The 28,000-nt window shown below is 39.9% G+C and overlaps 1 protein-coding gene across 2 annotated transcripts; it reads left to right on the forward strand.

Moving 5' to 3' along the window:
- The first annotated feature begins 113 nt into the window (after positions 1–113).
- ide (insulin-degrading enzyme) lies at positions 114–27,999 on the forward strand. Of its 2 annotated transcripts, none has more exons than XM_054599946.1 (25): positions 114–235; positions 1,338–1,522; positions 2,944–3,151; positions 4,557–4,726; positions 5,482–5,604; positions 6,421–6,533; positions 6,834–6,996; positions 8,446–8,538; positions 8,653–8,744; positions 9,090–9,170; positions 9,759–9,862; positions 11,777–11,879; positions 12,538–12,660; positions 13,087–13,169; positions 14,660–14,804; positions 17,543–17,653; positions 17,845–17,965; positions 18,942–19,033; positions 19,750–19,861; positions 22,076–22,243; positions 22,704–22,976; positions 23,806–23,867; positions 26,091–26,163; positions 26,269–26,336; positions 26,881–27,999. In XM_054599946.1, exons 1-25 carry the CDS (start codon positions 150–152, stop codon positions 26,974–26,976), a joined length of 3,048 nt encoding a protein of 1,015 aa, XP_054455921.1. In that variant the 5' UTR covers positions 114–149; the 3' UTR covers positions 26,977–27,999. The 2 variants fall into 2 exon arrangements, with proteins under 2 accessions (XP_054455921.1, XP_054455922.1); XM_054599947.1 differs by having other exon boundaries at positions 148–235; positions 1,333–1,522.
- The last annotated feature ends 1 nt before the right edge of the window (position 28,000 follows it).

Consider the following 28,000-nt stretch of genomic DNA (forward strand, 5'->3'; position numbering starts at 1 on the left):
CTGTCGCTATCACATGTATCAGTCGCTGAAATAATCGCAGAATTGGTATCACGCAATGAGGAAATACGCTCTGCTCTGTGTGTGATTGCTTTGGTCTTTTTCAAGATGGCGCCGTAAAAGCCAAGGTTTGTTTTTCATGGGTGCAAAGTATGTTTAAGTGCATTAACCGAACGGCCCAGTTTACGAGATATCTCCAGTCAGCAGGCAACGGTTTCTCTATTAACCAATATTTTAGGTAAGTGTTGTCAAGGGAATGTCTTCTCTTTTTGTTAAAAAAGAACAGAGTTATGTTCACACCAAAGGGAGACGAGCTAGCTGCCGAACTAAAGCCGGTTTGCTGAGCTAAGTTAAGATCCTAAGCTAACGTAAGGCTAGCCGCTAGCCGTGTTGCTACTTAGGGTGGCACTGTTAGCTCGCTGAAACGGGTCTGTGTGCGTAGCTTCCGTGTTATGGACACGAATAATACACGCTAGCTAGACAAACGAACACGACTGCCTCTTGTATCTTTGCTCACATTCCTGGGTCTCGTTGTGCTAATTTAGCAAGCTAGCGTTATGCTAGTTAGCCTTCTGTGAGGGGGTTATTTGATGTCATCTAGCGAGTAACGATGGCTAATCTTTGGGCGAAACCGTTGTATTCCTGTTTCCCTACAACCACCCAAACAGCACATTGCCAATAATTAATGTTTCCTTTTTGTCTAACTGGCTGACTGTAGCCTTACTTGTCATGTCTAAGTGTCATGTTCCTGCAAATGGACCATGATTTTGATAACAGCAGCTGCTTTCATGGTGATTTTACAAGGTGCATGTCTGAGTGAATGTCCAATTGAACCAACTATGGCATCTATTAAACCCCTGAAAGTCACCTCAGTGAGTGTTGTGGTAGATATTTAGTGTGAGTGTACATTATTTATTTTTATATATATATATATACAGTTTTATTTTCATTTTTTTCTACATTGTAGATTAATATTGAAGACATCCAAACTATGAAGGAACACATATGGAATTATGTGGTAAACAAACAAATGCTCAACAAACCAGAATATGTTTTATATTTTAGATTCTTCAAAGTAGTTGAATGAGAAGGTGTGTCCAAACTTTTGACTGGTACTGTATATAAATAAAATATAGTCTTGTCATACACAGACTGTCACTTATGAATTATGTCCCAAAGCGCTCCGTGGCTTACCAAAAAGGAGATAATAATCAACTTGGTAGAACTAAAATCTCCCAAGGACATCATGTCGGGTTATATCAGGATATGAAAGTGGCAGGACAGAGTCCTTGGCCAACTGCAGAAAAATTTGAGTGTACATTTGTTTCCCTCCAGTGCAGGCTGGTGTCATCCTTGCCACTCAGAATGAACGACCCGGCTGTGAATAGGGTGGTTGGTGACATAATTCGCTCTCCTGAGGACAAACGGGTTTACAGGGGTTTGGAGTTCACCAATGGCCTTAAGGCAATGCTCATCAGTGACCCAACAACAGACAAATCCTCGGCTGCTTTGGATGTCCAAATAGGTAAAGATCTTTCATCACTTTTGCCTTGCCAGGTTGTCATGTATTTTAATGTGGTTTTCCTCCTGACAGGGACTGTTTTGAAAGAAGTGGGGAAAGTAAATGCACAATATCTAACTTCCTTTTTTGCCCTGTAGGCTATAAAAATATCCACATTTTAGTAAAAATGCATGGAAAAGCAGTTTATTGTCAATACAAGCACAGAGTAAAGTAATTACCGGGCATATAGTTTTAAGTTTTGCATTGTTGGGACCAGGCCATCAGCTACTCGTTTTGTAGAGTTTTTTTTTTGCTAGATTTTTTGAATCATCAAAAATTGAGCCAGAAGTGCATCAAAAATCTTTTGCTGTAAACAACTACTGCTAATTCTCATCAAATAAATCTCCAATGTTAATGGAAAACAAGAGCATTTTTTACAGTGTTTTAAATTCTATCCTCTGGTCAGCTATCGCAGCCAATAGAAATCGTGCACCTATAAACATCCAGGTTTTTTTTCTCTTTTGAATTTGAAATTATTAAAAATAAATTACAGACATATCTCTGTCAAGATGAATTACACAATTTCTCAGAATTTTGTCTTGATGGATTTTGACACTAATTTTAAATGTGCCTTAGCATGCACACATTGTGATTGCCTAAGTCAGTGTGTGAAGCCATCTATGGTTCCTCACTTAACAAGTAATTTGTTACTTAATTTCTATTTTTATTTTAATTTTATTTTATTGTATAATATCTTTTATTTATTATCTTAATCTGTTTACTCTCTACTTGAGCTGCTGCAACACCCAAATTTCCCCCATGGGAATAGCTTTAGATCAGCAAGATAATGACTTGCTATGTTATATTCAAAGGTTGTGAGTATAGAACTATATTTCATCTCTGTTATCCAGTATTCCTGTTGCCATGAATAAACCTGTAAACACAATATTGATGTCAGCTTACCTGGTGTCCCATTTACAGATAATACAGCTGACCAGAAAAAGAACCAAAACTAATAAATATTCCATCTTTAAGTCCTAAGTTGTATTTATTGCAGGGTTAGGAAATTATGAAGAAATTCCTAATATTACGCACTATCTATGTTTCTGTGGACAATGACATTTTACCCATGAACTCTGACTCGTAAAGAGGCAAGGTTGCAGTGAAAGTGAGGTAAAATGTTACCATGCCTCAGCTAACCTGTTAAGTTTATGTAAGGTGTCATATTATTAAGAAACTGTTTTTATGTGTTAATTAAAATCATTGCTTGAATAACAAGTTAACAATGTCCACATCTAGGGTTATTTGCACTCTTTCGTCTCCAGTCTTGCCAACTATTCTGGCAGACAATGAAAAGTCAAGATGTTGTATCTGTGAACTTTAATGAGCTGAGAGCTACAGTGGGATCAACTGATTTTCTGTGGCAATTCTCCTTAAATTCCCAGGTTCATTATCGGACCCAGGGAACATCTCTGGCCTGGCGCACTTCTGTGAGCACATGCTGTTCCTGGGGACAAAGAAGTACCCCAAGGAGAATGAATACAGCCAGTTCCTCAGTGAGCACGCCGGCAGCTCCAATGCCTTTACCAGCGGGGAGCACACCAACTATTACTTTGACGTGTCCCATGAGCACTTGGAAGGAGCTCTAGACAGGTACTTTCCTTTTCATTTGATGATATTCATTTTGCCATGTACAAAAAGTAATTTATTTCGTTCATTTTTATTTTTAGATTTGCTCAGCTGTAATAATTTGGGCCGACTTTGGCACCCTGGTATGACTTGGTCTCTGCAAATGTTAGTCATGATTGGGAAACCTGACATTAATTACTTTACAGCCAGTCCAATCAAATTAATTCATCTGGTCTCATATAATTTGTCCCCCACATACTCAAAGTGTACTTAAGTCTTTATTTTTATTTTTTAAGGCTGCAAATACCCTATCCCAATTAAGACAGATCTCTTCCTAAGTGCTTTTTTATTTACCACTCTACAGTTTTTTTCCCTTGGGAGTCCAGGTGTTAACCCAATTGAGCTGCCAGGTTGTTGTCTGTTCGTCTCTGGTTACCAGACCCGGCTCTGTTGTGCTCTCTTTTGTAACCATCAGCACAGTTCCTACCCCCCACTCAGGCTAGAAAACCTCAGGCACAAGGTTGAAACCCATGTCCGCAGCCTTGCAGGGGTCTCTGCTCACGTGTCGGCTGTGGGGGTTTGCAGAGGGCGATCGGGTGGTGTCAGAATTTAACCTATAGGGATAAGCTTACCTACTTATAAATGAATGATGGTATAGCAGTCATTTGGTAATGTGTGGTAGGCCAATTGTTCCTCTATGCCAGTGAATTGTGAAGGCCACCTGGACTGTAGTGCTAGGAAAGGACAGTGCAGAGTATGTTGAAATATTAATGATGTTGCCTCTTTGAAAATAGAAGAGCACTGTGTCTGGAAGGAGCATATGCATCATTAACTGGCCCCATTATTTTAACCATACCTTTGCATTTATATACTTTCTAGGTAGATAACACATTTGGTCATTTCTAATCAGAGAGCAAGATTTATTTTTCTAGGCCCACCATTTTTTGGGTGGATTAAATACTGAGTGTGAACTTCTTACAATAAACACATGTCAGTACTAAGGGTAATGGTGTGATTGTTTTGCAATAACTTTTTATTGGTCCAAACAACTAGCTGCTTTTTGTCATATGACATGACTTTGTACAATATTCTATCTGTTGCATAAATCCTTAAACCATCGCAAAATCTCACTTTGGACGTAGCTTTAAAAACATTCAAATGTTGTGTATGCGCTTATCTTTCCTCATTTGCTTGGCAGTTGCTCTCACTTTGCACTCATGCAAATGGATTGTCATGATGTGCTGCTTCATGTTCTTTCGGATGGTGGTCCGACACATTTAACCCAGAACAGCATTAGGCTGCTGCTGGAAGAGCAAATCTTTTAAAGTGGAAAAAGTATACAGCCCTAAGAAATCTCATAAAGCATCAGAAAGGGAATTACTGCCTATACTTAATGTTCCCTTTACTGTCATTTTTGCAATCTCTGTAGGTTTGCCCAGTTCTTCCTGTGCCCTCTGTTTGATGAGAGCTGTAAGGACCGGGAGGTGAACGCTGTGGACTCAGAGCACGAGAAGAACCTGATGAATGATGCCTGGAGGCTGTTCCAGCTAGAGAAGGCCACTGGCAACCCTAACCACCCCTTCAGTAAATTTGGAACAGGTAGACAATTACCAGAGTTATCATCATTCTGCACACATGCTTCAGCTTTGATCTGTGACATTGATAACCTTTTGTATGCCTCCTAACCATAACAATTAAGATTCACTCCACTGACATTGAACCGTCGTGAGGAAAAGCATCTCATAGCGTGACGGTTTTTATCCTCTGGTCCAGAGAACACATAGCGACGGGGACTTTGGATCAGCTCCGAGCTCAAAATAGCCACCTGATGGCAGTCTTGAATCGTATCTTTATCCAGTTCAGAATAGAAGAGGATCAGACAGGCCCGATTATCATGCCCTGTTTGCGGAACAGCATAATTGTCTCAGGATTGTCGCTTTTGTTTTTCTGTCTCTGTCCCAAAAGATTTAGAATGTGGTTCATTCACAGATGGCAGGCAATACGCTTGTTCATGTACTTGATAAGCTACTGTCACTGGGTCATCGTTAACTGATTCGTTTCAGATTAAATGACTCACAAAGTGTTATATTTTAGTGCTTTATTTATGAGGCCCTCATAAGACCACACTGACGTTTTTCTGTTGTGTGTCCTTTGTATTCTAAAAAGAGTCCTTGTTCCTCTCTATGCAGTGATCATTTTCTATGATGTCAATACACTGCTCATATTCGTGATTCTATTCATTCAAACTAAATTGATAGTTGAAGGAGAGTGGAGTCATCGCAATTGTACTCATTGAAGCTGTGACATGATTTTTATAAAAACAATTCTCCTCGTGTATTTATTTCTCTCTTTAGGTAACAAATTGACCCTTGAGACCCGGCCGTCTAGAGATGGGATCGACATTCGTCAGGAGCTCCTAAAATTTCATTCTACATATTACTCCTCCAACCTCATGGGACTGTGTGTGTTGGGAAGAGGTAAGGGTTAACCTCTCACCAACGTCATGTCTGAATGTTGCAAAAAACCTCAATCGACCTCATGGGACTGTTCAAGTCATTGTGCTCTCAGTTGAGATGACAAAGAGGAACAAATAATGCAAGTCATGCATGACTGTTAAAGAACAGCATCCGATTCCTGTTTTGACATCTTAAGACTGTGTTGAAGGGACAGTTGACCAAATTTTCTCAAAGACTAAAGCTGATATGGCAGTAAATAAATATGTATTCAAAAATAAAAGGAACAAGGGTTTGTCACAGATTAGCTAGAGTTTTTCTTTAATGGTCATAAAATGAATTACACCATTTTCGAATGATTATTTCAACTAAGTTTAGAGTGTTCATTTTAATAAGGGCTAGCTCTGAATTTGATGGCAGAAAAAGTGTCACCAGTATGTTCATCACGAGCTGACATTTTGCAAAACATTCTCATCTGAATTGAGAGGCAGTTTGACAGAAGTGCTGAGGAGAACATCCTAGCTTGAGACGGCTCCAAGTGGCTCAGTTACTCAACTCCTGAATGTCTAGTGAGCTTCCTTGAGTGTTTATTGGTTGATAATATTATTGATGTGGAACTGTTTTGTGCATTACGGAAATACTTTATCTTATTATTATGGTCAAAGTATGATAGCTGTTTTTTGTTTAACTAGAAGAGTGCCATCAAAGATCCCTCCTTTTATTCTAAGTTAGATACCACTAATATGTTTCTTTGGGTCTTCTTTGCACTCAATAGGAGCTACTTGTTTATTTGAAATAAATCAAAGCTAAACTTTAAACGTTTTTCCTCTCTTCCTACAGAATCATTAGATGACTTGACCTCCATGGTGGTCAAGCTATTTGGAGAAGTGGAGAACAAGATCGTACCTATCCCAGAATTCCCTGAGCACCCCTTCCAGGAAGAACACCTCAGAGTGAGTTAATTATCTCCCCAATGTCTTTTACACTTAGCTGGACAGTCGTCACACTTTTACTGTAATGTCAGGCCATACCCAGTATGTAATTAGATGTTATTTATTAGCCAGTTATCAGGATGAACAGGATTACAAAAACAACTGTTTGCTATATGAAAATAAATTTTACATGTTTTGTTAAAAAATGTATTCAGGCACAGGATAACATTTGTACAGTTCTCACTCGTAAAAATGTTTTGTTTTTTTTAAATATATGAATGAGTAACAACTATTTATTTTTATCTTTGTCTCCTGTTGCAGCAATTCTACAGTGTGGTGCCTATCAAAGACATCAGGAACCTGTATGTGACTTTCCCCATCCCGGACCTACAGAAGTACTACAAATCTAACCCAGGACATTATCTGGGACATTTGATTGGTCATGAAGGACCCGGAAGTTTGTTATCTGAGCTAAAATCTAAAGGTAGGACATAAAGTTCACCTCCAACATAATAAGTGAAGCAGATAGGCTTGTTTGTTCATGGAGGTATTGTTTATTTTATGACTAAAGCATTACACTTTCTCCACTGTTTCTATTAAACAGTTTATTTTCAGATTCAATTCAATTCAATTCAGTTTATTTTGTATAGCCCAGAATCACAAATTACAAATTTGCCTCAGAGGGCTTTACAATCTGTGCACATGCGACATCCTCTGTCCTTCCCTCACATCGGCACAGGAAAAACTCCCCTAAAAACCCCTTTAACAGGGAGAAAAAAGGAAGAAACCTCTGGGAGAACGACAGAGGAGGGATCCTTCTCCCAGGATGGACAGAATGCAATAGATGTCATGTGTACAGAATGTGGAGGCTTTTCAGATTTAAGGTTACGGTGGAGTTTGAGATCAAGAGACGTGGTCATAACATATAGTGATACTATATGCATGACATATAGTGATACTCGCATAACCCACTGGGACTAAGCACAGGTCGAGCAAATTTCATACTGTGACATTCTTTTTAAGGCATGAAGGCGATATGCAACGATTGTGTTTTGTGATTTTATTTTTGCATAGATTATACATAACTGATCTCGGTAGAATAAGTCCTGATGTGGGTAGTAGAAGAGCAGATCTGGGTATATAATAAGCAGAAAATAAATGTTAGAAATGGAAGGTGTTGAAGTGTCAAAGTCTATGGTTGTATAGGCTTTCCACTACCACTGTTGTTCTGAGGAGTCCATACATGCTAGCTTAAGCATGCAAAGGTATCATCCCATAATGCACAATAATATACCACATTGGAAGTGTATATTTGTATTATTTTATACATGTTAATGCAGCATTACTAAATTCAAACATATTGAATTAGTAAAATGTCGTTTAACATCCTCTTTGGAGGAACTGAGAATTTCAGATGAAAGATACAAACAAACTAGCATGCTAGCTTCTGATTAGCATGTCTGCTAATGTGCTAGCTTGTCACATATTGTCTGTCAGGATAAGATGCACTTACTGGATTCCTCGAATGAGGTCAATAAAACATAGAGCAGAAGTTGTCAAATTTTAAAACAAGCTATAGCTACTTTTACACCTGGAAATAACTGGTAGGATCAGGAACTGGCCAAATGGGTTCTTTAATCTTTATTATAACAAAAGTGCAATTTAGGCAAAGATATACGATGCAGTGTTGAGGTCAAGGACCTCTCAAGTCATCAAAGGTTAGATAAAAAATTGCCTCCACGTCTGATTTTTAAAATGGTTACTTAATAAAACTTAATGATAAGAACAACAATCTGAATATGTACCATTTTCTGATTGATTGCTCAACCAGGGAAGATTTTTTTTTTTGTATTCAATATGGACTATTAAACTTATTAAAATGTTCTATCTTATATGTTCTAATGACTAACTGAAAATTATTATTATTTTTAAGGCTGGGTGAACACACTTGTTGGAGGGCAAAAAGAAGGAGCCAGAGGATTCATGTTCTTTATCATCAATGTGGATTTGACTGAGGAGGGCCTCTGTAAGTAGTAGTCTGATTTGTTTCCGCTGAGTAAATCAAATGTAAATACTGTTAATTTAGGCAGGTCACACACAGTATATATTCATATACAGTATATATTATGTGTCACTGCAGTGCACGTTGAGGACATCATCTTCCACATGTTCCAGTACATCCAGAAACTGCGTACTGAGGGACCTCAGGCGTGGGTGTTTGAGGAGTGCAAGGTAATTAATGTTGTCTATTCAGAGACAACATTTCAGACGGGGGGCAGGATGAAGTTGACCTACTTATTTCTACTTGGTGAGGAAACTAATAGAGCAGCACAGACTTTTGACAGCAGAGACTGATGGTGAAGATAGCTGGCAGGTTTGAATCCATCTTACCTGCTAAATGCAGCCAATGTCAAATGATAGTATGAATTTTCTATTCTACGCTGTAAAAGACCGTTTCCTAAAGGATTAGAATGACACATTCTCTTTCTAGAATATGGCTGTATATTAATTGTATGCAACTGTTGTACGTGTTGTGCTTTCACTTGTTACATTCTACATCTCCGTCTCTCTCCGTAGGATTTAAACAAAGTGGCCTTCAGGTTCAAGGACAAGGAGCGACCCCGTGGCTACACTTCCAAAGTGGCTGGTCTAGTACACGTAGGTTCCCTCTCCATCTGCAAAGGTTGTTTCCAGGGAGACACAATGCAGCTCATTGCGTCTCTACCTGCTGTCGTCATCAGGCTGCCTGGTGCTGCTGTTGACTCCGTGTTGAGAGAAATTAGATTTTTGCAGAGGCACAGTCAGTTAGCCTAGGCTTTTATATCTACCACAATACCTGTATGACTTTCAGAGCATGGCTCATTGACTAAAGTACATAATCATCAGTGCAGCACCAGTTACAGGAATTTAATTATGTGTGTGTCTGTGTCTCTGTGTGTCTGTATCTTCTAGCCAGGTTTGGCATTGCAATAAAATAAATTCACAAACTATTCTCTTAACAGTTTGCAAGATTTGATTCAATCATTAAACTCTTGATTTGAGATCTACTTACCATCAAGAAAAGAGCTTTAACAACATATCTGTTCTACTGTCAGTCCATTCTGTCAGTAGTTGAAGACTTGTAATTATTTGGCCTTAAAGAAAAAATGGAGGAAGGAATTCAATTTTAAGCCCTTTTCACATGTTTTACAGTTAAATTGTCCCTCCTCGAAAGGTACGATGCTAACGGCAGTCTCTGTGTTTCAGTACTACCCCCTTGAAGAGGTTCTAGCAGCAGAGTACCTTTTGGAGGACTTCAGGCCTGATCTGATCGAGATGGTGCTGGATAAGCTGAGACCAGAACATGTCAGGTAAGTGCGAGAACGTCAGTCTCTGGTCACGTACAGAAAACCGGATGGCATCCATGCACTTGCTGTTACAATCTCTTTGTTTATTTCCAAGTTTAACAGAGTTATAATATGTGATTGTGGACATGGTTATTACCAAAGCTGACTCCCAACTACAGCATTACTGTAATTTTTCAATCCGAGTAGTGGTTTACATCAACAAAGCTGTGTTTCCCACAGTTACATTAGGATAACGTCACTGTAACATACCACCTAAGTAAGTGTGGTTTTAGACAATAACTGAAGTGATCATTGTGAATAATGTTATGTATATAATGCACAGAAAAGTATTGATAAATAGATGGATTGCATGCTTTATATACTAAAATTTCTTAACAATTTATGTAAATTCAAGATTGCCGCCTAATTTTAAGCGCAATGTTTTTATTATTGACAAGATTATTACGAGGACTTTTGAGAAACAGTTGAACATGATATGTTAAACAGATCAAAATAGGTGAAACATTGTGATAATGTGTTTTTGTGCAGAACACCAAAGAAACACCTCAGGACGTCTGCTGTGTCTTAATAACTGGTATCTGTGATGCGTAATACAAGGATAACAATTTAGATAAAGATTAATGTTTGTGGCCTGCCAGCTGTGACGAACTGTGTATGTTCAATTTTCTGCCTTGAAAAGGAATGCCAGACTACTTCACAGATTTGATTATCTCTGCAGCCTCCAAGGGTCAGTTTGATAAATCAGGAGACGGATATGTGTTCAGGAATACATTATCAAGTTTATGCTCTCTGAATTGGAAATGCTGGTATCCTCTTGGGATTTTACATAAACAATTTGGCCAATATCAAATCTTTTTCAACTAACTACCCCATCTTATTTAAAGGTATTGGTCCTATCTAAAAGTATTTTGTTTTAAAGCAGAGCTAGACAGCTTGAATGTATGTTGATAGATTTGGTGTTAGCCAAAGTCAACTGTTTTGCACCTAAACACCAAGTGATATATTAGTCAACTGTTTTGCACCTAAACACCAAGTGATATATTAACAAATAGCTAGATAGCTAAGATGATGAAGCATACAGTTGGACCTATTTTTTTGTGGTGCTGAAGAGAATTTGTGGAGTTTCACTTTCTAACTGTTCTGTTTGCCAGGAATTAATTTGTCACAAAGGAGGTTATAAATTAAAACTAGTCGGATCATACCCAACAACAGATTAAAATAGTGCAAAAAGCACATTGTTCTCTGTTACAGCCTGACTTTGAATCTTTTGTAAAAACCTAAGCCTAGTGTAGCTTTAACTGTAAATCATTTTATGGGATGCTACTTGAATCAAGCAAAGTGCAGACTTGTAACTTGTCCATTCCTTAATGCTTCCCAAGGAGGAGACTGCATGCCCTCGTTGGCTCACCCTAACAGTTCACATGCCAGTCTCTTCCATTACTGAAGTGGCTGTTTAACCTTGCCGTTTTGCCAGCGCTACTTTAAATTCATGACGTTGTTTCCTAATGTATCAAACTCATTCAAGGAGCTATAGTCAGGTAGCAGCATTAAAGTATGAAAAAATATTAACACACTTGTTGATGATTCACACTGTTTTTCATGTTGTTAAAGTTGTTGTTTAACAAACGGTAACCTACTATTGCCACTTTATGATTAATAATAATAAATGTTTCAATACCAACACACTCTAAATGCAGCATACTTCTTTAGGAATTCTAAACATAGCTCATCAGTTAGAGGCAGACAATTTGTTAATGAATCTCTACCACCTCAGACATGATCTATATGCTATACTTATAGAAAACCACTCACATCTCATCTGGTGCTGTGGTAACAGATGGAGAGTATCCAATCAGCACTGACAGAGAGGTTTTTGTGTCTGTTTTAAAGTGGTTCTCCGTTTTCTTCTTTTCCCAGAGTTGCAGTGGTGTCAAAGTCATTTGAAGGGCAAACAAACAAGACAGAAGAGTGGTATGGCACGCAGTACAAACAGGAGGCCATCTCTGAAGAGTCCATTGAGGTGAATCTTTGCAGTCATAGTTAAAGTTGCTGCGATACGGCTAGTTGTATCGGAAATGCCTCCGATTCAGCCTAACATGCAGGATCAGGTATCAGGGAGTACACGAGTCTATGCACCAATATTACATTATCATATTATTTATCAGCTCACTAACTTTATACAGGAACAACAACAACATTTTTCACTCGCTACCCGTTCCGTACTGCACATTTGCGAACTAGTACTACACACCTGCAGTTAAACATTTGACTTGTGCACCCTATTAATAATGCTACATTGTGAACAACAAGTCCGTGTTGAAGTCGGCAGGAGGAGAACTAGTTGAACCGGTATTTTATACAGGATTTATATTATGATGCGGTCAAGGTCCATTGAATATAAATGAGTTTTTGGCAGAGGTAAATTCTTGCGTTATAATGATGTGTTCAAATGTAATCTTTTGTAATCTTTATTTTTCTGCAAGAAACTTAAATTAATCCAGTTGTATGAAGATGTTTTCACAGCAATATAAAATGGGTATTAAAGAGGAAATTAGGACTTGTTAGGATTACTACTCTGTATTGGTTGATACACAAGTTCTTTTTTTTTTTTCTCGTTTTTTTTACTACTGCTTCAGTTTTCTAAAACTCTGCTTGCTGGTTTTACGCTTGTGTTTCAGAAATGGGCAAGTGCAGACCTCAACGGCAAGTTCAAACTGCCCATGAAAAACGAGTTCATCCCCACCAACTTCGAGATCTACCCTCTTGAGAAAGACTCTCCATCGGTCCCCACTTTAATCAAGGCAAGTGTTTTTGCTGCACGGCTCCATCAATGTACTCAAAGTGTTGTCGCTCTATCTGCACATTGTTAAACATCTCTGTTATACTTTCATGTGCTAATAAAGTATTGTGATTGAGACCATAAGCATTTAGTACTGCGTTTGCCATCATGTTAAGATCAGAGCAGCTAAGATATTAACAGTCAGTACATATTCCATTCTCAGAAGGAAAGACTAACTAAAGCCTCTTTTCTTTAAGTGCTAGACGACTCTTGTGTAATCTGTTCATATCAAAGTAATTTTGTTGAATTTATGATTAAGCAAATGCTCACGCTCTACTTGTGCTGTGTAGCTGAAGTGGGACTTTTAATTTCCAGGGACTGCAAACAATTATCTTTGCACAGAATATTAAAATTAAAATTGCCTGTGTGTGCTGTTCATTTCTTCTAGGACACAGCTATGAGCAAGGTGTGGTTCAAGCAGGATGACAAGTTCTTCCTGCCCAAGGCCTGCCTGAACTTTGAGTTCTTCAGGTAACTAACCATGAACCCTTGTAGTTCAGCTGGAACCTAAGGTACAAGGTCCTTACATTACATTACATTACAGTCATTTAGCAGACGCTTTTATCCAAAGCGACTTACAGGAAGTGTATTCCACATAGGTATTCAATAGAACTACTAGTCACCAGAAGTCATAAGTGCATCTCCTTTCTTAAACAAGCATCTAAGAGCATAAACCAGAGCAAAAGTATAGTTACTACGAAAACAATAATTGCAACAGACTAATACGAATACAATAAGTGCTACAAACTAATACGAATAGGATAAGTGCAATATACGAATACAATAAGTGCAACGAACTGATACGAATACAATAAGTGCAACAAACTGCACCAGTCAATCAAATTTTACTTGTTAATACTAAAGGGGTTCAAAATTAGTTCAAATCATTACAATAATAACAGAAAACTACTGTTACCAATGCAATGCGTAAACCATTAGTAGGAATATTCAAAAGTAATTGGCCAACAAAAAAGTGCAGAAACATGTCTATAAAATATGTTTTTATCAATTGTTATTGGTTGTGTCAACAATTCCTATAGCTGCTCTACAATATAAAAATATTGGAATCTTTCAAGGGAGTTGAAGGAAGTGTTATACTGAAGCTATAAATCTACTGGAAGCTGAACATGGTGATTTCTCATTAGCTTTTTACTGTAATGTTTACACAAGTCTGGTCAATCTCAGTTTGGCCACAGAGTGTCGCAGGCCATCATGGTAAGAGCAATAGAAATGCAAATGAGGAAACGCTACTCAAATTGAAACCATTTTACTAAAATGGTTTTAAGAAGGTTTGCTGCTCCTTAATTAAGGTGGGTTGAGGCCAATGTCGTTACGGGATTTCAGTGGGATTTTTTTTTATTTTTATTATGAATTCAGGGGGAGTAGTATTTTTGCTGTGGTAAACGGATTACAAAAGTAATTCAAATGGAAATCTTGCACCTGCTTCCTTGCTGTAGGAAGCAGGTGCAAGATATATAGCAGGTGTTGCTACAATTATCTAGGAGGCCACTTCCAAACACTCACACGCTCTTTCATTTTACACATACAGTACCATAAACTGGGATAGGCTGGATCAGCCTGGTTTGGGCAATAGTCAGCACCTGAACCATTGCCAAACTCTTCTGGGGGGGCTCATTTTTGGTTCAGAGGTTGTAATATACTATAACAAGTTGTATCCCAAAACAAACCTTTTCACTGTCAGACCCCTAATTACTACAGTCAGTAGTCAATTTGTTAATTCATTTTTATGAGGGTTATGTATTTTTTCATACTTTGCTAACAAGTTGGATGGCATCCCCTCACATTGCCTACTGACAATGGTTAATCGTATGTTGATGTGAAGAGCCATGTTCTGTACGCTACTTGTAATACCTTCAGCTCCTACTGTCAGAAAATGTAGAGACCAGTATCTCTACGCATTGTTTCTATGCTCTGTTTGACCGCTGCCATTTTCTCCACAGCCCTTTTGCGTATGTGGACCCGTTGCATTGTAACATGGCATATTTATACCTTGAGCTACTCAAGGACTCCCTCAACGAGTATGCATATGCAGCCGAGCTAGCCGGCTTGAACTATGACCTCCAAAATACCGTCTATGGGATGTATGTAAGTATTCAAAATCCCTCCCCATTGACCTCACGCTGCATCCCAGACCTTACGTCTCCAACCTTAATCATCCTCAGACTGGTGCTACTGTGGCTCAGCCAGGCCTGGGTTGACTGGTAGCTTTAAGACTTTGAACTGCCAGATTGGTAAATGGAAGTTTTATCACACAAAAAACTACTGTATATGATCTATCTGATATGTCCAAAATACTTGACAATTTCAGACTGGTGGATACTCCATCCATGCAGTTTAAAAAAAAATGCTAAACACCTTCAGATCCAGCCCTGGCCGGTCTAGACTCAGTTCTGTCTGCATCTTCCTCTTCATCCTTCATCAATCCTTTTTTTTCCTTTTGGTTCATCCACCTCCCGCGAAAGCCTTCTGACTATTTATGGTAATTATTTCCAACGTTGTCAGGCATACCGAATCATTGTCATTTCTCTCAATAGATGTATTATGATTCAATTTAAAAGGGGTTATCACATCCAGGTGAAGTGGCGTTCCGTCAACAGCGTAGAATTTAAAGGTTGATCTGATGACAGTTTTAATGGGACAGAAAACTGGTCATAAGGCTGCATATACATACTCCTTATCATTCTTCTCATACTTGCATTGTCTTGTGTATTTTACTTTTTTTTTTGACAACCCCTCATTTCCAACAAACATGTATTTTTGTTTTCGTTGTTTTTTGTCCCCTTCCATTAGTCGCTACCTATATGCAGATCCCCTGCACTGCAACATGGCCTACTTGTTACTCAGGTTACTGAAGGATGATTTAAACGAGTATACATATGCAGCCCGCCTGGCAGGGCTGGGGTATGGCGTTGCCTCGGGGATGAATGCCATCCTCGTAAGTAAAGCCGTTTGAAGTCTGAAGGGAAGTGGGGGGAGGGGGCAGCTGAGGCTTTGACAGAGTGTGGAAATGGCTTTGTTTTTTCTGCGCTCAGTTTGATTATGTGAAGTGCTGTGTGTCTTGTTCCTCCACCCTGAAGTGTGAGACTTTAAGTCTATACTGAACCCTGGCTGTTTCATTCAAGGACGCATGAGTGACTGATTACAGATTCATTCAGGGTAATGACAGTGCATGTGCATTTAAAAGGAGAATGGGAAATAGGCTGGATGGGCACAATTTTCCCCACTCTTTGTAATTATTGTTTGGTCGTTTGGCTGCCATTCTCTCGCTTCTATTGTTTTAGTGTCATACTGGTAGTAGATGAAAAAGTGTGTCTGTGGCAAGACACAAGGAATAAAGCCAAATGATTCAGATTCTCTGCCGTATTTCTTGTCACATTTCTGCTGATGCAGATGGTAGATCTGTATCATGGAAGTTTGATGGACATGGTTAAAAGCTACTTGCCCAATCAGGCACCTGTGTGTTTCCCCAATTTATGAATTGATACATAAATTATCAGAATACAGAATCAAGTTTTCTCAACGTTGTTTGTGTCTTTCAGGGATTTAATGTTGCACAGCTGCAGCTTACCCATGAATGAAACTTGTTTGCAGTGGTGGTGTTTCCTTTTCTTTTAAGCTTTCTAACTTCCTCACTAACACTCTTCACCCCTCTGTCATATGACCTACTGACCTGCATTCTTAAGCTTCTGCTCACCATAGAATTCATGATTGCCGTGAGCCCTTTAAAAATAGCTATTCAACACACTATCTGTGTAGTCGTGTGATGGGCTGTAAGTGATTTGAGTCAGCAGTATTGGTGTGGCTGGCCGGGTGTGTGTCAAGGTTAATGATGTTAAGAGAGATTACTTTTATAATGCGTCACCTCAGGGATCCAGCGACAGAGAGTGGGGAGGAATAGGATGAGTCTGAGAGCATAGCCATGTAGCCGGAGGTTTTGCTGAATCATGATGGGCCACAAGGTGCAGATGACATTGCAAAGTAGAGGCTCTAAATAACCAAGGCTGTTATTTTTAAAGTAGTGCAGTGCCCGTTCAAAAACTTGCCTTCAAAACGAATGCTTGTCCTCCAGTACTGCAGCTTTCTCGGGAACCGCTCATCCAAACCACTTCACACTCGACAGCACGCCTCCTTTGGCCCTGAGCAATACACCTGCCGTGACATAGTTGAATCCCCCAGCGACGCTAGAGTATACGCGTCATTTGGGTGCCAAAGTTCACACGAACAAGGACGGAGAGCAAGCTGTACCCAGCATGCTCTTTGGCAGTATAGCAGTTAATATTGGAGCAAATGACAGAGAGTGAGCTGTGCCCATAATGAGGGCTTTACAATCTGTACACATGCAACATCCTCTGTACAGGAAAAACCTTTAACAGGGAGAAAAAGGAAGAAAAATGAAGACTAGAATTATAATAATGATATAGGGAATAGTAATAGTTACCTGACTACTAATGATGATAATAATAGTTGTAGTAGCAGTGGGTGTCAGCTGAGTCACGACAGGAGGCACGACCACGGTCCAGGTACCGCCACGATTCATGTATGTTCTTCCACATTTTTAGTTTGAAGTTAATTGGAACATTTAAGGCAAATATATATATACGTCAATTAGATATTTTGTGTTATCTTCTGTAACTTGGGTGATTTATCTTGAGGGGGAGGGATGGGCTTTTCTTGACATTCATCTGGTCAGCCAGTAATTCCACACCTAATAAACAAATAGGTCAAAACCTTCAAGTCAACAAATGAACCTACATTTTCAGGCTCACCTAATCTTTCCGTCTGTTGATAATGTACCATCCGTCCTCTCTCGCTGTCTGCCGCAGCTGTCTGTTAAAGGTTACAGTGACAAGCAGAACATCCTGCTGAAGAAGATCATTGAGAAGATGGCCAACTTTGAGATCGATGAGAAGCGCTTTGACATCATCAAAGAAGCGGTAAGCTCTGACTGCATCAGCGGCACAAAGTTATGATGAGTCATGATCGATCAAACAAGTCACTTGACCCCTGGGTTTTCAATACCTGTGTTGTTCGCTACAGTAGTTTTGACGTTATCTTTTTATCTTTATTTAAATCTGGTTTATAAAGTGTCTGTTGAACTGACTTTGCCTTCTCCTTTTCCCTGCAGTACATGAGGTCTTTGAATAACTTCAGAGCCGAGCAGCCTCACCAGCACGCCATGTACTACCTCCGTCTACTAATGACCGAGGTTGCTTGGACCAAAGACGAGCTCAGAGAAGCTCTGGATGGTAAGGGTCAATTCTGTTAATCTCTGTCTTTCTCTCTCGAAAAAGTATGAGGTTCCAGCCTCTGTGCTTATTAGCCCTCTTCTTTTGACTGTGGTCCAAACTGAGTTCACTGAAAGTCGTAGTTGTATGAGGCTGAATAACTACTGTCTGGCCCTTGGTAGGAAAGTTCACTATTTTTAATTTACATATGCTTACATTTCTGGGCTAAAGGTTCAGTGTGTTTGGCGTACCATCAATGGAGGGCTACTTCTTCCCTCCTCACCTTTTTCAGTTTTTTTTTTCTTCTCTTCTGTTTTCCTCCTGACATCCTCATTTGAATGCTGAGGCTGTTCTCAAGCAGATGCCTCCCTAGCTGCAGTCTATTCCTCTCTGCAGTGCCTATCTAGAACCTGAAGGGCAGATTGCAATTTTTATTTTTTATTTATTTATTTATCACAGAGCTTACACAGACGATCCTCAGATTCACATGAGACTCAATTAACCTGCAGGGTCAAAGCCTGCAGCCCAGTCACCAGGGCCTCCAATAACCTGCCATGTTCCCTTATCGGTGTCCTCACCCTCCTGCCGTCTCCAGTATGGGGTCCAAGACACACAGAGTCCTGTTGCCTAGTTTGTTAGTTGATGTTGCTGTGGACACAAACTTGTGTGTGCGTGTGCGTGTGCGTGCGTCCCTATATCCCTGTAGTTGCTCATCCGTGAATCTGGGTCAGACGTTGCTTGAATTCAGATTGGCTAGCCCACGTTGAGACAGACTGGATTTTTGTGCACGTGTTTATGTGTGTGAGTGTGTGTTTTACCAGGCTTACGTGATCGTCTGATGTTTGACTGCTTTTTGTCGTATTCGCAACAGGAATTCTGTGCGATTAAATCGCAACACACTCAACAGTTATACAACATTTTGTCCCTGATCATACTTGATGGCAGCTTGGGAAATTGCTCTTGGATTGATTGCTGTTGTCTGTGATCTGTATTCCAGATGTGACTCTCCCACGCCTCAAGGCCTTCATACCTCAGCTATTGTCCCGGTTACATATCGAAGCCCTTCTCCATGGCAACATCACCAAGGAGGTTTGTCACAGTGTTTTTGCTTCCTTTTTATACAAGTTTTGTAAAATATGCATATGCCTTTTTCTCAGTGAATGTTGAATACTTTTTTATTCTCAAACATTCGACACATTCAGCCTTTTATCTTGCCTTCCTATGATATCACAGAGGATTATAGTCAAAACCTCCCATAAGATCATGCGATCAAGGTTAACTTTTTATGAGGTCCCAGCTGTCACAGCACCCTCCTTGTAATGATTACAGCTCCACAGTCAGGTGGAGAAAGAATTAGTCTCACCAGTGGGAGGAATGATCCATTTTGATCCTTTTTTTTAGGTTGTCAGCGTACTACAGTACTAATATGGAATATCAAGCTTACCTCACAGTATTTATGTGCATTACCCATATGTACCATCAATTACCACTTTTATTTAAACATTTAAGGTGGAAAAGGTAATTCTGGTCTTGTAGAGCCCCACATAGCTTAATGCAGTCTGGTAAATGTCGGATGCAATTCTTGGTAAATTACATATAAAATCACTACTTGAAATGGAAGCCAGGTTATGGCAAAGTGTGTGTAACAGATTAATTAACAGGTTCATTTCCAAAATTCTTGGATAGACCTAATCCTCAGAGCCAAATGTTACATAATGTGTTCCTGAGAATAGAATTTTCTTTAACAAACCTGTTTTTGTGGACTAAAAGGTTTTGTTCTCCCTCCCTGTTTTTGTTCTCCCTAGTCTGCTCTTGGCATGATGCAATTGTTGGAGGACACGCTCATTGAGCATGCTCACACAAAGCCCCTCCTCCCGAGCCAGCTGATTCGCTACAGAGAGGTGCAGGTTCCAGATGGTAGGTCCTGTACACCCCCGCATCCCAGCCACACACCGGTTGAGCACTATTAATCATCATTTGCCAGTCGTGCCTGTCTTCATGCAGAGGAGTCCCTAACCCAGAGCTCTTGTCCTCGTCATCTGTACCACGGCCTTGCATTTGTAAATACTTAATTAAATCAGACGTGCCTCATTTCGTTTAGAGAAACGTTATAGTTGCTGTCTGGAAATGGACGTCATTGGGCAAATACGTACACACCTTCCACTCAGTTCTTGGATGAATGCACAAAGGCCAAGCAAAGCACCTGTGTGTTGCCATTCTGATTACATTAGGGAAAGTCGAGTTACGTGGAGAGGAAAACCTGAGCCGCGCAGGGCCACAGAGGGATTTTCCAGGCTTGGCTCCAGGCTGCCAGTCAGACACAGAGCAGGAGCCCAGGGGAAGGACATAAAGGATGTAAACATAAAGTTGGATTATGAAATGACAAACTGGCTGACAGTCTAATCAAGGAACACGTTATTACTCTCACAGCTGAAAGCTTTGGAGCCGAAGGTTCCCATAAATCTGCCCAGTTACACATTAATCTTTGTTAAAGGAACCATGGGATCCAAATGTAATCTGAAAGACAGCTCCAAGGCCAACATTTAACACAATATTGGCGCTTGCTATCGCTGTTTATTTGATCGACAAGCTTTTTAATACTACATATAAGAAGATAATAGAAAACAACAACATATGCAACTAAAGTTATTCATGTTTTCTGTGGCAAAGGCACAAAATACTAGCATACTTGTAATTTATACGGTCAGTAAATGATTGATTGAGAATTTAAATTGTGCTGTACAAAATGTCCAGTTTCACCTTTTTATATGCCGTATTAACTTCTTTTGAGTAAACTGAAAGCTATCACACTAACAGTGTGATGTTCAGTGCTGTGACAAAACAACACACACAATGACACGCCTCCATACATTTCCACAGTTCATATTTGTGCTTCAAAGAGTGAAGAGAGACAATTTAAAGTAGAGATGAAAGGCTAGAAGATTAAGAGACTAATTTGGAACCTCTCAGCAAAAAGCACGATGTTGGCATTCAGCAGAATGTCTGTCTCCTCCGTTCTGGAGAGTGTCCTCTCTGTCCTCGGTCTGAACTTCCCTGTTTAACGCTCTTACAATCATCTACGCCTCGAGCTAAATGCTTGGCTGTGACTTCATGTCTACGATTTTGAAACGGTTCCTTTTTATTGCAGCATTGATTATGTTTTGGAACGACCCAATCATGCACAGAAGGATTATTTAGAGGTGTACTGCTAGGCTGGTGACATTCATTTTTGTGTTTATCTGAGTTCATTGATCACTGGGGATTTTAGGTTAATTAAAAGTACTCAACTATAGCTGGTTTTGGCTCAGTCACTGCATTACATGTTATGTGTAGTTCTCAGCATCATGGCAGCCCAGTCATGTTTGAAAGAAGATTCATTTTTTTCTTGCATTTTTGCCTTTATTTGCAGAGGACAGTGTAGAAATGAGAGAGGGGGGGCAGTTGATGAAATGCCCCAAAGAGCCCAAGGCCGAACTCGAAAAAGTGGCGTTGTGGTTGAATGCACTGGAGCCACTCTGCTACCAAAGCGCTCTAATCATTAGAACTTTTTTATAGATTTTTATTATCTAAATTTAATCTGCATACATATACCAGAAAGAAATTGAAATGCTTGTCACATTCAGTTTTACCATCTTTTCCACAATCTCAACGGTTTAACGTCCGGGGGGCAACAACCAATATGGCGGATATCCGGGCCAAAACTTCCCCCTACATGCAAGGGTTATTGTTTACGGTTTGATTAGCAACTGAGAAACAACGTCGACTGCTCATTTCTATGAGCAGAAACCTGCATATGAATGCAGATAAATACATTTTAAAGAAAGCTTGTAAAAATGCTTTCTTTACATGGATTCATTCATAATAATTCATAAGTATTTTGAAACAAATGTCTTGAATCAATGAATTGAGTGCCTGTATCAAATACATAGTGACATACAGAATGCATGTCTGCTCCTTCAGTTGTGTTACTGCCTTTACTCCTCGAATTAAATCAAAATGAAGGGTTTTATTTTTCAGGCTCAGTTTGAGAGCCTTGTTTTTCCCCCTTCTGTCAATAATGCATTTTCCATGTTTACAACATATTATTACAGTACTGAAAAAATAAAATATACATTCTTCTCTTCCTGTCAGGTGGCTGGTATGTTTACCAGCAGAGGAACGAGGTGCACAACAATTGCGGCATTGAGATCTACTACCAGACGGACATGCAGACCACCCACGACAACATGCTGCTGGAGCTGTTCTGCCAGATCATCTCTGAGCCCTGCTTCAATACACTGAGAACCAAAGAACAGCTGGGTGAGCCCACAGAACATTTAGTAGAACACAGTGCGTGCGTGCGTGCGTGTGTGTGTGTGTTTAGACAAGAAAAAAAACTGTCAGTTGTGCTTAAATTTTGCGTTTTTCTTTGAGAATTATGCAGCTTTGATCTGCGTTTGGTAGTTATGTTCTAGTGCTGCCAACCATGATGATGTTTAATGGATTGGGTCTTCTGGAAAGTGGTGCTTTAATCATAGTGCCAGGACTTAAGTTAATATCAAGATACAGAGACGGTAATTAGAATAACATGAGAACATATACGCACTCCACAAATCCTTATAGTAAAATGTTTTTGAAACCACTTCAAAGGCTCAAGTACATGAGTGTATGATTGCGAGGCTAATAGATTAGAGTAAAATGGCCTAAGAATGGTCTCTCTGCAGAACCAAACGTGCTCAGTCTGTCCTCTGTGCTGAGCTCTAGCATATCCTCCTTGCAGGCTACATTGTGTTCAGTGGGCCCCGGCGGGCCAACGGAGTTCAAGGCCTGCGCTTCATCATCCAGTCGGAGAAGCCGCCCCACTACCTGGAGAGTCGCGTGGAGGCCTTCCTCTGCACCATGGAGAAGGCTGTGGAGGAGATGGCCGATGAAGCCTTCCAGAAACACATCCAGGCCCTGGCCATCCGCCGCCTGGATAAGCCGAAGAAGCTGTCTGCTGAGTGTGCCAAGTACTGGGGAGAGATCATCTCTCAGCAGTATAATTTTGACAGAGGTGAGGTCTCCTTGCAGTCCTTTTAACCCCACTGCTAGCTCTGAATCATGTTTAGGTTTCAATCCAAATGCACCTTTTTTTAAGTATTGAAATATATTTCCAAAGTCTCTCTGATCTACCAGCTATTTGTATATTAGGAGCTTGTGTTACATAGAAACTCAAATCAACTTTGAAGAATAAACGTATCAATGTTTTGGACGGTCCCAGAGCTGAGCAGGATGTTGCTTAGAGCTGCACAAATTGGGATCGATTAAAACCTGAGATAATCTGCAGCCGTAGCACAGCTCTCTTGCAGCACTCTCCTGAGTGCCATAATGGATTGTACTGGGCCCGATTCACTGGTAATCTGCCTAAAGCCCTGAGTGATGGCAACGCTGAAAGGCTGCCAAGGGATGGGTGGTGATTACTGATACTAACAGTGTTGGAGGAGGGAGGGGGGAGGGGGCAGCGACACGCCCAACGCCAAGGTCACAGAAAAACACACACTGTTAGTCAGAGCTTACACACACAGCTGCTGTTAGTTCATGGTTTCCTTTTTGCTTGATTCAGTAATCATCTTTTACATTTTGTGTACAAAGATGCTTAAACATGGTGAGTTTCTGATAAACCAGCAGGCTTTGTTTTCCCATCAACCTGTTCATGGCAAAACTGTTAATATGGAAAATAATACTTGGTAGCTCAAGTCTCACACATCAGTGTTTTTCACAAGCAAATGATCACACTACCATATTACTGGGGCTTTAGCATTATTATGAAGGAGTAATAACTTTGACCAAATATATTTTTTTAAACCTTTGAAACACAAACAGTTTTCCCTGTTTTGTTGCAGATAACACTGAAGTGTCCTACCTGAAGACTTTGACGAAGGAAAACGTAATGCACTTCTACAGAGTAAGTAGAACAACTTTGTTATAAAATGTCTCTTTCCATGACTACATTTGAGAGACGGGGAGCAGATGCTTTCCCATGCCTGAGCTGAGTTGGTTCTAAAAATGTTTTCAGAAACAGGTTTCTGTAAAATGTTCATAATACCCAAATCTCATCGAGGTCTATCCAATCACGTGAAGACAATGAGATTCAAGGAGTGGCCAAATCAGTCTCTCATCTTTCTGAGGATGTCTCATATTAGAAGACTCATTTAGGATCATTAGAACAACATTTTTAGTTTTTGTTTCATCAATTGCCTATTAAATACAGGCGTGTTCACTTCACTTTGACCTGCTAAAGACCAGCTGTGGTTGAAACGCATCAGTCATGTCCACATGAGTTAAAAGCAGTTTGTCTTTTCCTCCGGTGTCTTTCTAGCCACACAGGGTGATGAAGGTGTTAGCTGTGAATCAGTTTAGGTTAATGGCTTCCTACTAAATAAGAGTCAGATATTGTAACCCTCACATGTTGTAATGAGTAATGATATTAAAACCATAAACACCAAACAAATCTGAGCTCTGAGACTTTTAGCTTATCATTTACTGGTGAAACACAACCTAATATTTCTAAAATGGCTCCCTGGGTGCTTTCAACTCAACAGCAGTGTAAATGATGATGCTCATTTGACTTTAATTGTGGTACTTTGTGGCTGAGGTTATTGCCAATTGACAGCAGAGGTGTTATTAGGAGGCGGCCGCATAAATTACAACAATAACCATTTTATGACATGAGAGAGCCATGAATATTTCAGGGGTCTATCAATCATTGGAAAATGAATTCTGGAAAATATATTGACTATTCAATAGTGAGAAAATTAGCACAGACACAGACCATTGTTATTGTCTGATGTCATCCTTCAACGCTATCATTTAATATAGTTAAAATACACCGTTGGATTTATTGGTCCAGGGCCAATATCAGTCATATAGAACCCAAATGTCCCCCTACCTGTAAATCTAACATTTTCTCTGAGATCTGGGACCAATAAAAAAGCATATAATCTGGCTAGCCATATATTATAGTTTCCTGTCCACCATACTTATGAACATGCGCTTTACCATGTTTCTTAGCAAATATCTTCAAATTTGGGTAAAATGTCTACTTGCACTCAAAGGTTGAAATGATTAGAACTTAGTGGTCCCAAAACATGTTTTGGCTTTAACTCAAGATTTCATATGTGAATGTGACAATTTCACAGATGCATGTATGTCTTAAAGTATAAAATTATACATTTTTAGACAGACACTGATAACTGCAACATGCTTGGTTTGGAATTCAACTGCTAGGTGGAATTTCCATTTTTGTTTATTCCATTTTTTTTTTTAGATTGCCAGGTTTCAAGCATTAATTAAGCGTTTCAAAAAAAAATAAAAAATTTTCCCTAGAGCAATGGTTAGCTGGTTTAGAGCAGTGTTCTTAAAAGGTGTGTGTGTGTGTGTGTGTGTGTGTGTGTGTGTGTGTGTGTGTGTGTGTGTGTGTGTGTGTGTGTGTGTGTGTGTGTGTGTGTGTGTGTGTGTGTGTGTGTGTGTGTGTGTGTGTGTGTGTGTGTGTGTGTGTGTGTTGTGTGTGTGTGTGTGTGTACTGGATTGTCTGCCCTCCTTGCTTTCATCTCCACCTGCCTACGGCTTCTATTCATAGCCACAGAGGTGACACTGACACAGGACGCTCACAGCATATCAGCTGCCATAATGACAGCCAGCCAGCCCTGTTTCGGGGGGGATAAAGGGCCAAAGACACACAGCCGCTGAAAGAAATGGCATTATCTCAGCTCGGCAGAAACTATTACAGGCCCCATGCAGAATATACCTAATGCATTTCTAATGTCGTATCAGCTGCAATCGCAGAAGCCTTTTCTTTTTCCTTTCTTTCTTCATTTTTGGTGGCCAGAAATGACGCTTTCTGGCTGCAGATGAACCAAAATTTCAGTCTAATATATAATCCTCCATCCAGAGACAGTGCTCAGGCTGACACACGGAGTCTCTTCTTCTGCAGCAGCAAGAGTGTTTAAAACGGAGATAAATAATTCCAGTTACGTACTGATGGAACTATGTGCAACCCTAAAAACATTTAAAAAAAATCAATATTTAACTATTTAAATAATGAATCAAACTTGAATTTTTGGTCATAGTAACTATGCCGTTTGAACAAACAACAAGGTTACCCCCTCTCTGTTCTGTGTCCCCGCAGGAACGACTCACTGTCGAAGCCCCCAAGAGACACAAGGTGTCCGTGCACGTCCTGTCCAGAGAGATGGACTCCTGTGAGTATCTGCATTCACATTGTTGGTTTAATGGGCTTCATTTAGACGCTCTATGGGTTCATTCACTGTCAGGCTGACCCGTGTGTCACTGTGTGTGTTTACCAGGTCCAATAGTGGGAGAGTTCCCCGCTCAGAATGATGTCAACCTGGCCCCTGCTCCTTCCCTGCCACAGGTAATGATCACGTTCTGTTTTTATGCTACTATGTTTTATGTTTAATTGGTAAAAATGATGACATGATGATGAGTATAAAATGAAAAATGGAAACACATGGATGTAATCTGCATCATGTCTGATTTGCTGAGACATAATCGCAAGGAAGTAATTCTAATTTAAACATGAAACCAAATTGTCCCGTCACAGACCGGTTAGACCGTCTTATACATTGTAGGTTTTGGTCCTTTCCATGGGATTTGTTGAGAAATATAGAATAACATTGGACTATGTGGTGTCCTTCTCTGTTGTTTAAAAAAAAGAAAAAGAAATCACCAGCCAAAACTTATTTAGAAAAATTAACCTTTTTTTTTTTTTTAAATTTCACCCGTTTGACCTGTTGCTGATCTAAGCACACTGACATGGCAAGAGCTTCAGTCACGTTAACTACTAACAGTGTCGTTTTCCTTCAATAGAAACATGCATGTAGCTCTTTTTGATATCAGCAAAAAAATGGAGTTTAAGTCGTCGTATTTTATTTTTGTATTTACATTTTTTCCCGTAGCCCACGCTGGTTGAGGACATGACGGAGTTCAAGAGGAACCTGCCTCTCTTTCCTTTGGCCAAGCAGCACATCAACTTCATGGCTGCCAAACTGTGAGAGGCCGGCAGGTCAACATGCAGCAGCAAGGAGGCGCTGGGGAGGGCAACCGCAAGGGACCCCCGTCTCTGTCTCCCACCTACATATCCCCCCCCCCTCTCCCCTCCCCTCTCTGCCTCCCTTCAGGAAGACTTTCATCTGACTGATCCTGCGTGTGTGTACGTGTGTGTGCGTGTTTGCGCGTGTGTGTGTTTGCTGGGTGCATGTGAATGCGCGTTTGTGCACAAGTGGCAGCCTGGAGCCACTAGAAGAGATGCTTGGCGGGGTGGGGGGGAGAAAAAAAATTGCCTGTATTTGAATCACAAAGTTAGCCGTGATTGTCGACCTAGCTGTGATGACGATAGAGGTCACTCCATGTTGTCAGTCTCTGCAACACTCACTCGCATCACAAATACTGTGCAGGCTGTTTTAGAGGAAATAGAAACAACTGTTAAAAAAAAAAAAATAAAAGAGACAAGGGCCAGATCCCTTTTAATCAAGTTCAAGTATACTGCAGAAGCTTCACAGTAGGAGGCGTTTTATTTCAGTTATTCAGACATGCTGCTTTGAGAATGATAGCTGGTTTATTGTGATGAACTGGGGGCTGTAAAAGTTAAAGATATTAGATCCATGAGGGTCCTCTCTTTTATTTGTTGGACTGGTATGTTTGCCATGTAACTGTCTGAGGCACCACAGCTCTCCTGAAAACGTAAAAGAAGCAAAAGAAGCTCCGCCATATGGAACATTTCATTCAAATTGTTGCATTTCTGAAGAATATCTGCTTAATAATTATCATTTTAAACCTTGCAGGTTTTGAAATGTTGTTGCTTGTAAACTGTTAAAATGTTGGGACCCTTTGAGGAGCTGTTTGAAATTGCTAAACACAGAGAGCTATGCCCATATAAAAATTGTTTTTATTTTAATTTTATTGCATTTTTACAGTAGTATGTAATCCATACACCTCAGGGGTACCTCTATGCTGTTTTTTAGCATTCAATTTTACTAGTGATTGATTAAAAATAAAAATAAAAAAACTTTTTATCAG

Source organism: Anoplopoma fimbria, chromosome 6 (assembly GCF_027596085.1).
Source record: "Anoplopoma fimbria isolate UVic2021 breed Golden Eagle Sablefish chromosome 6, Afim_UVic_2022, whole genome shotgun sequence".
Lineage (NCBI taxonomy): Eukaryota > Metazoa > Chordata > Actinopteri > Perciformes > Anoplopomatidae > Anoplopoma > Anoplopoma fimbria.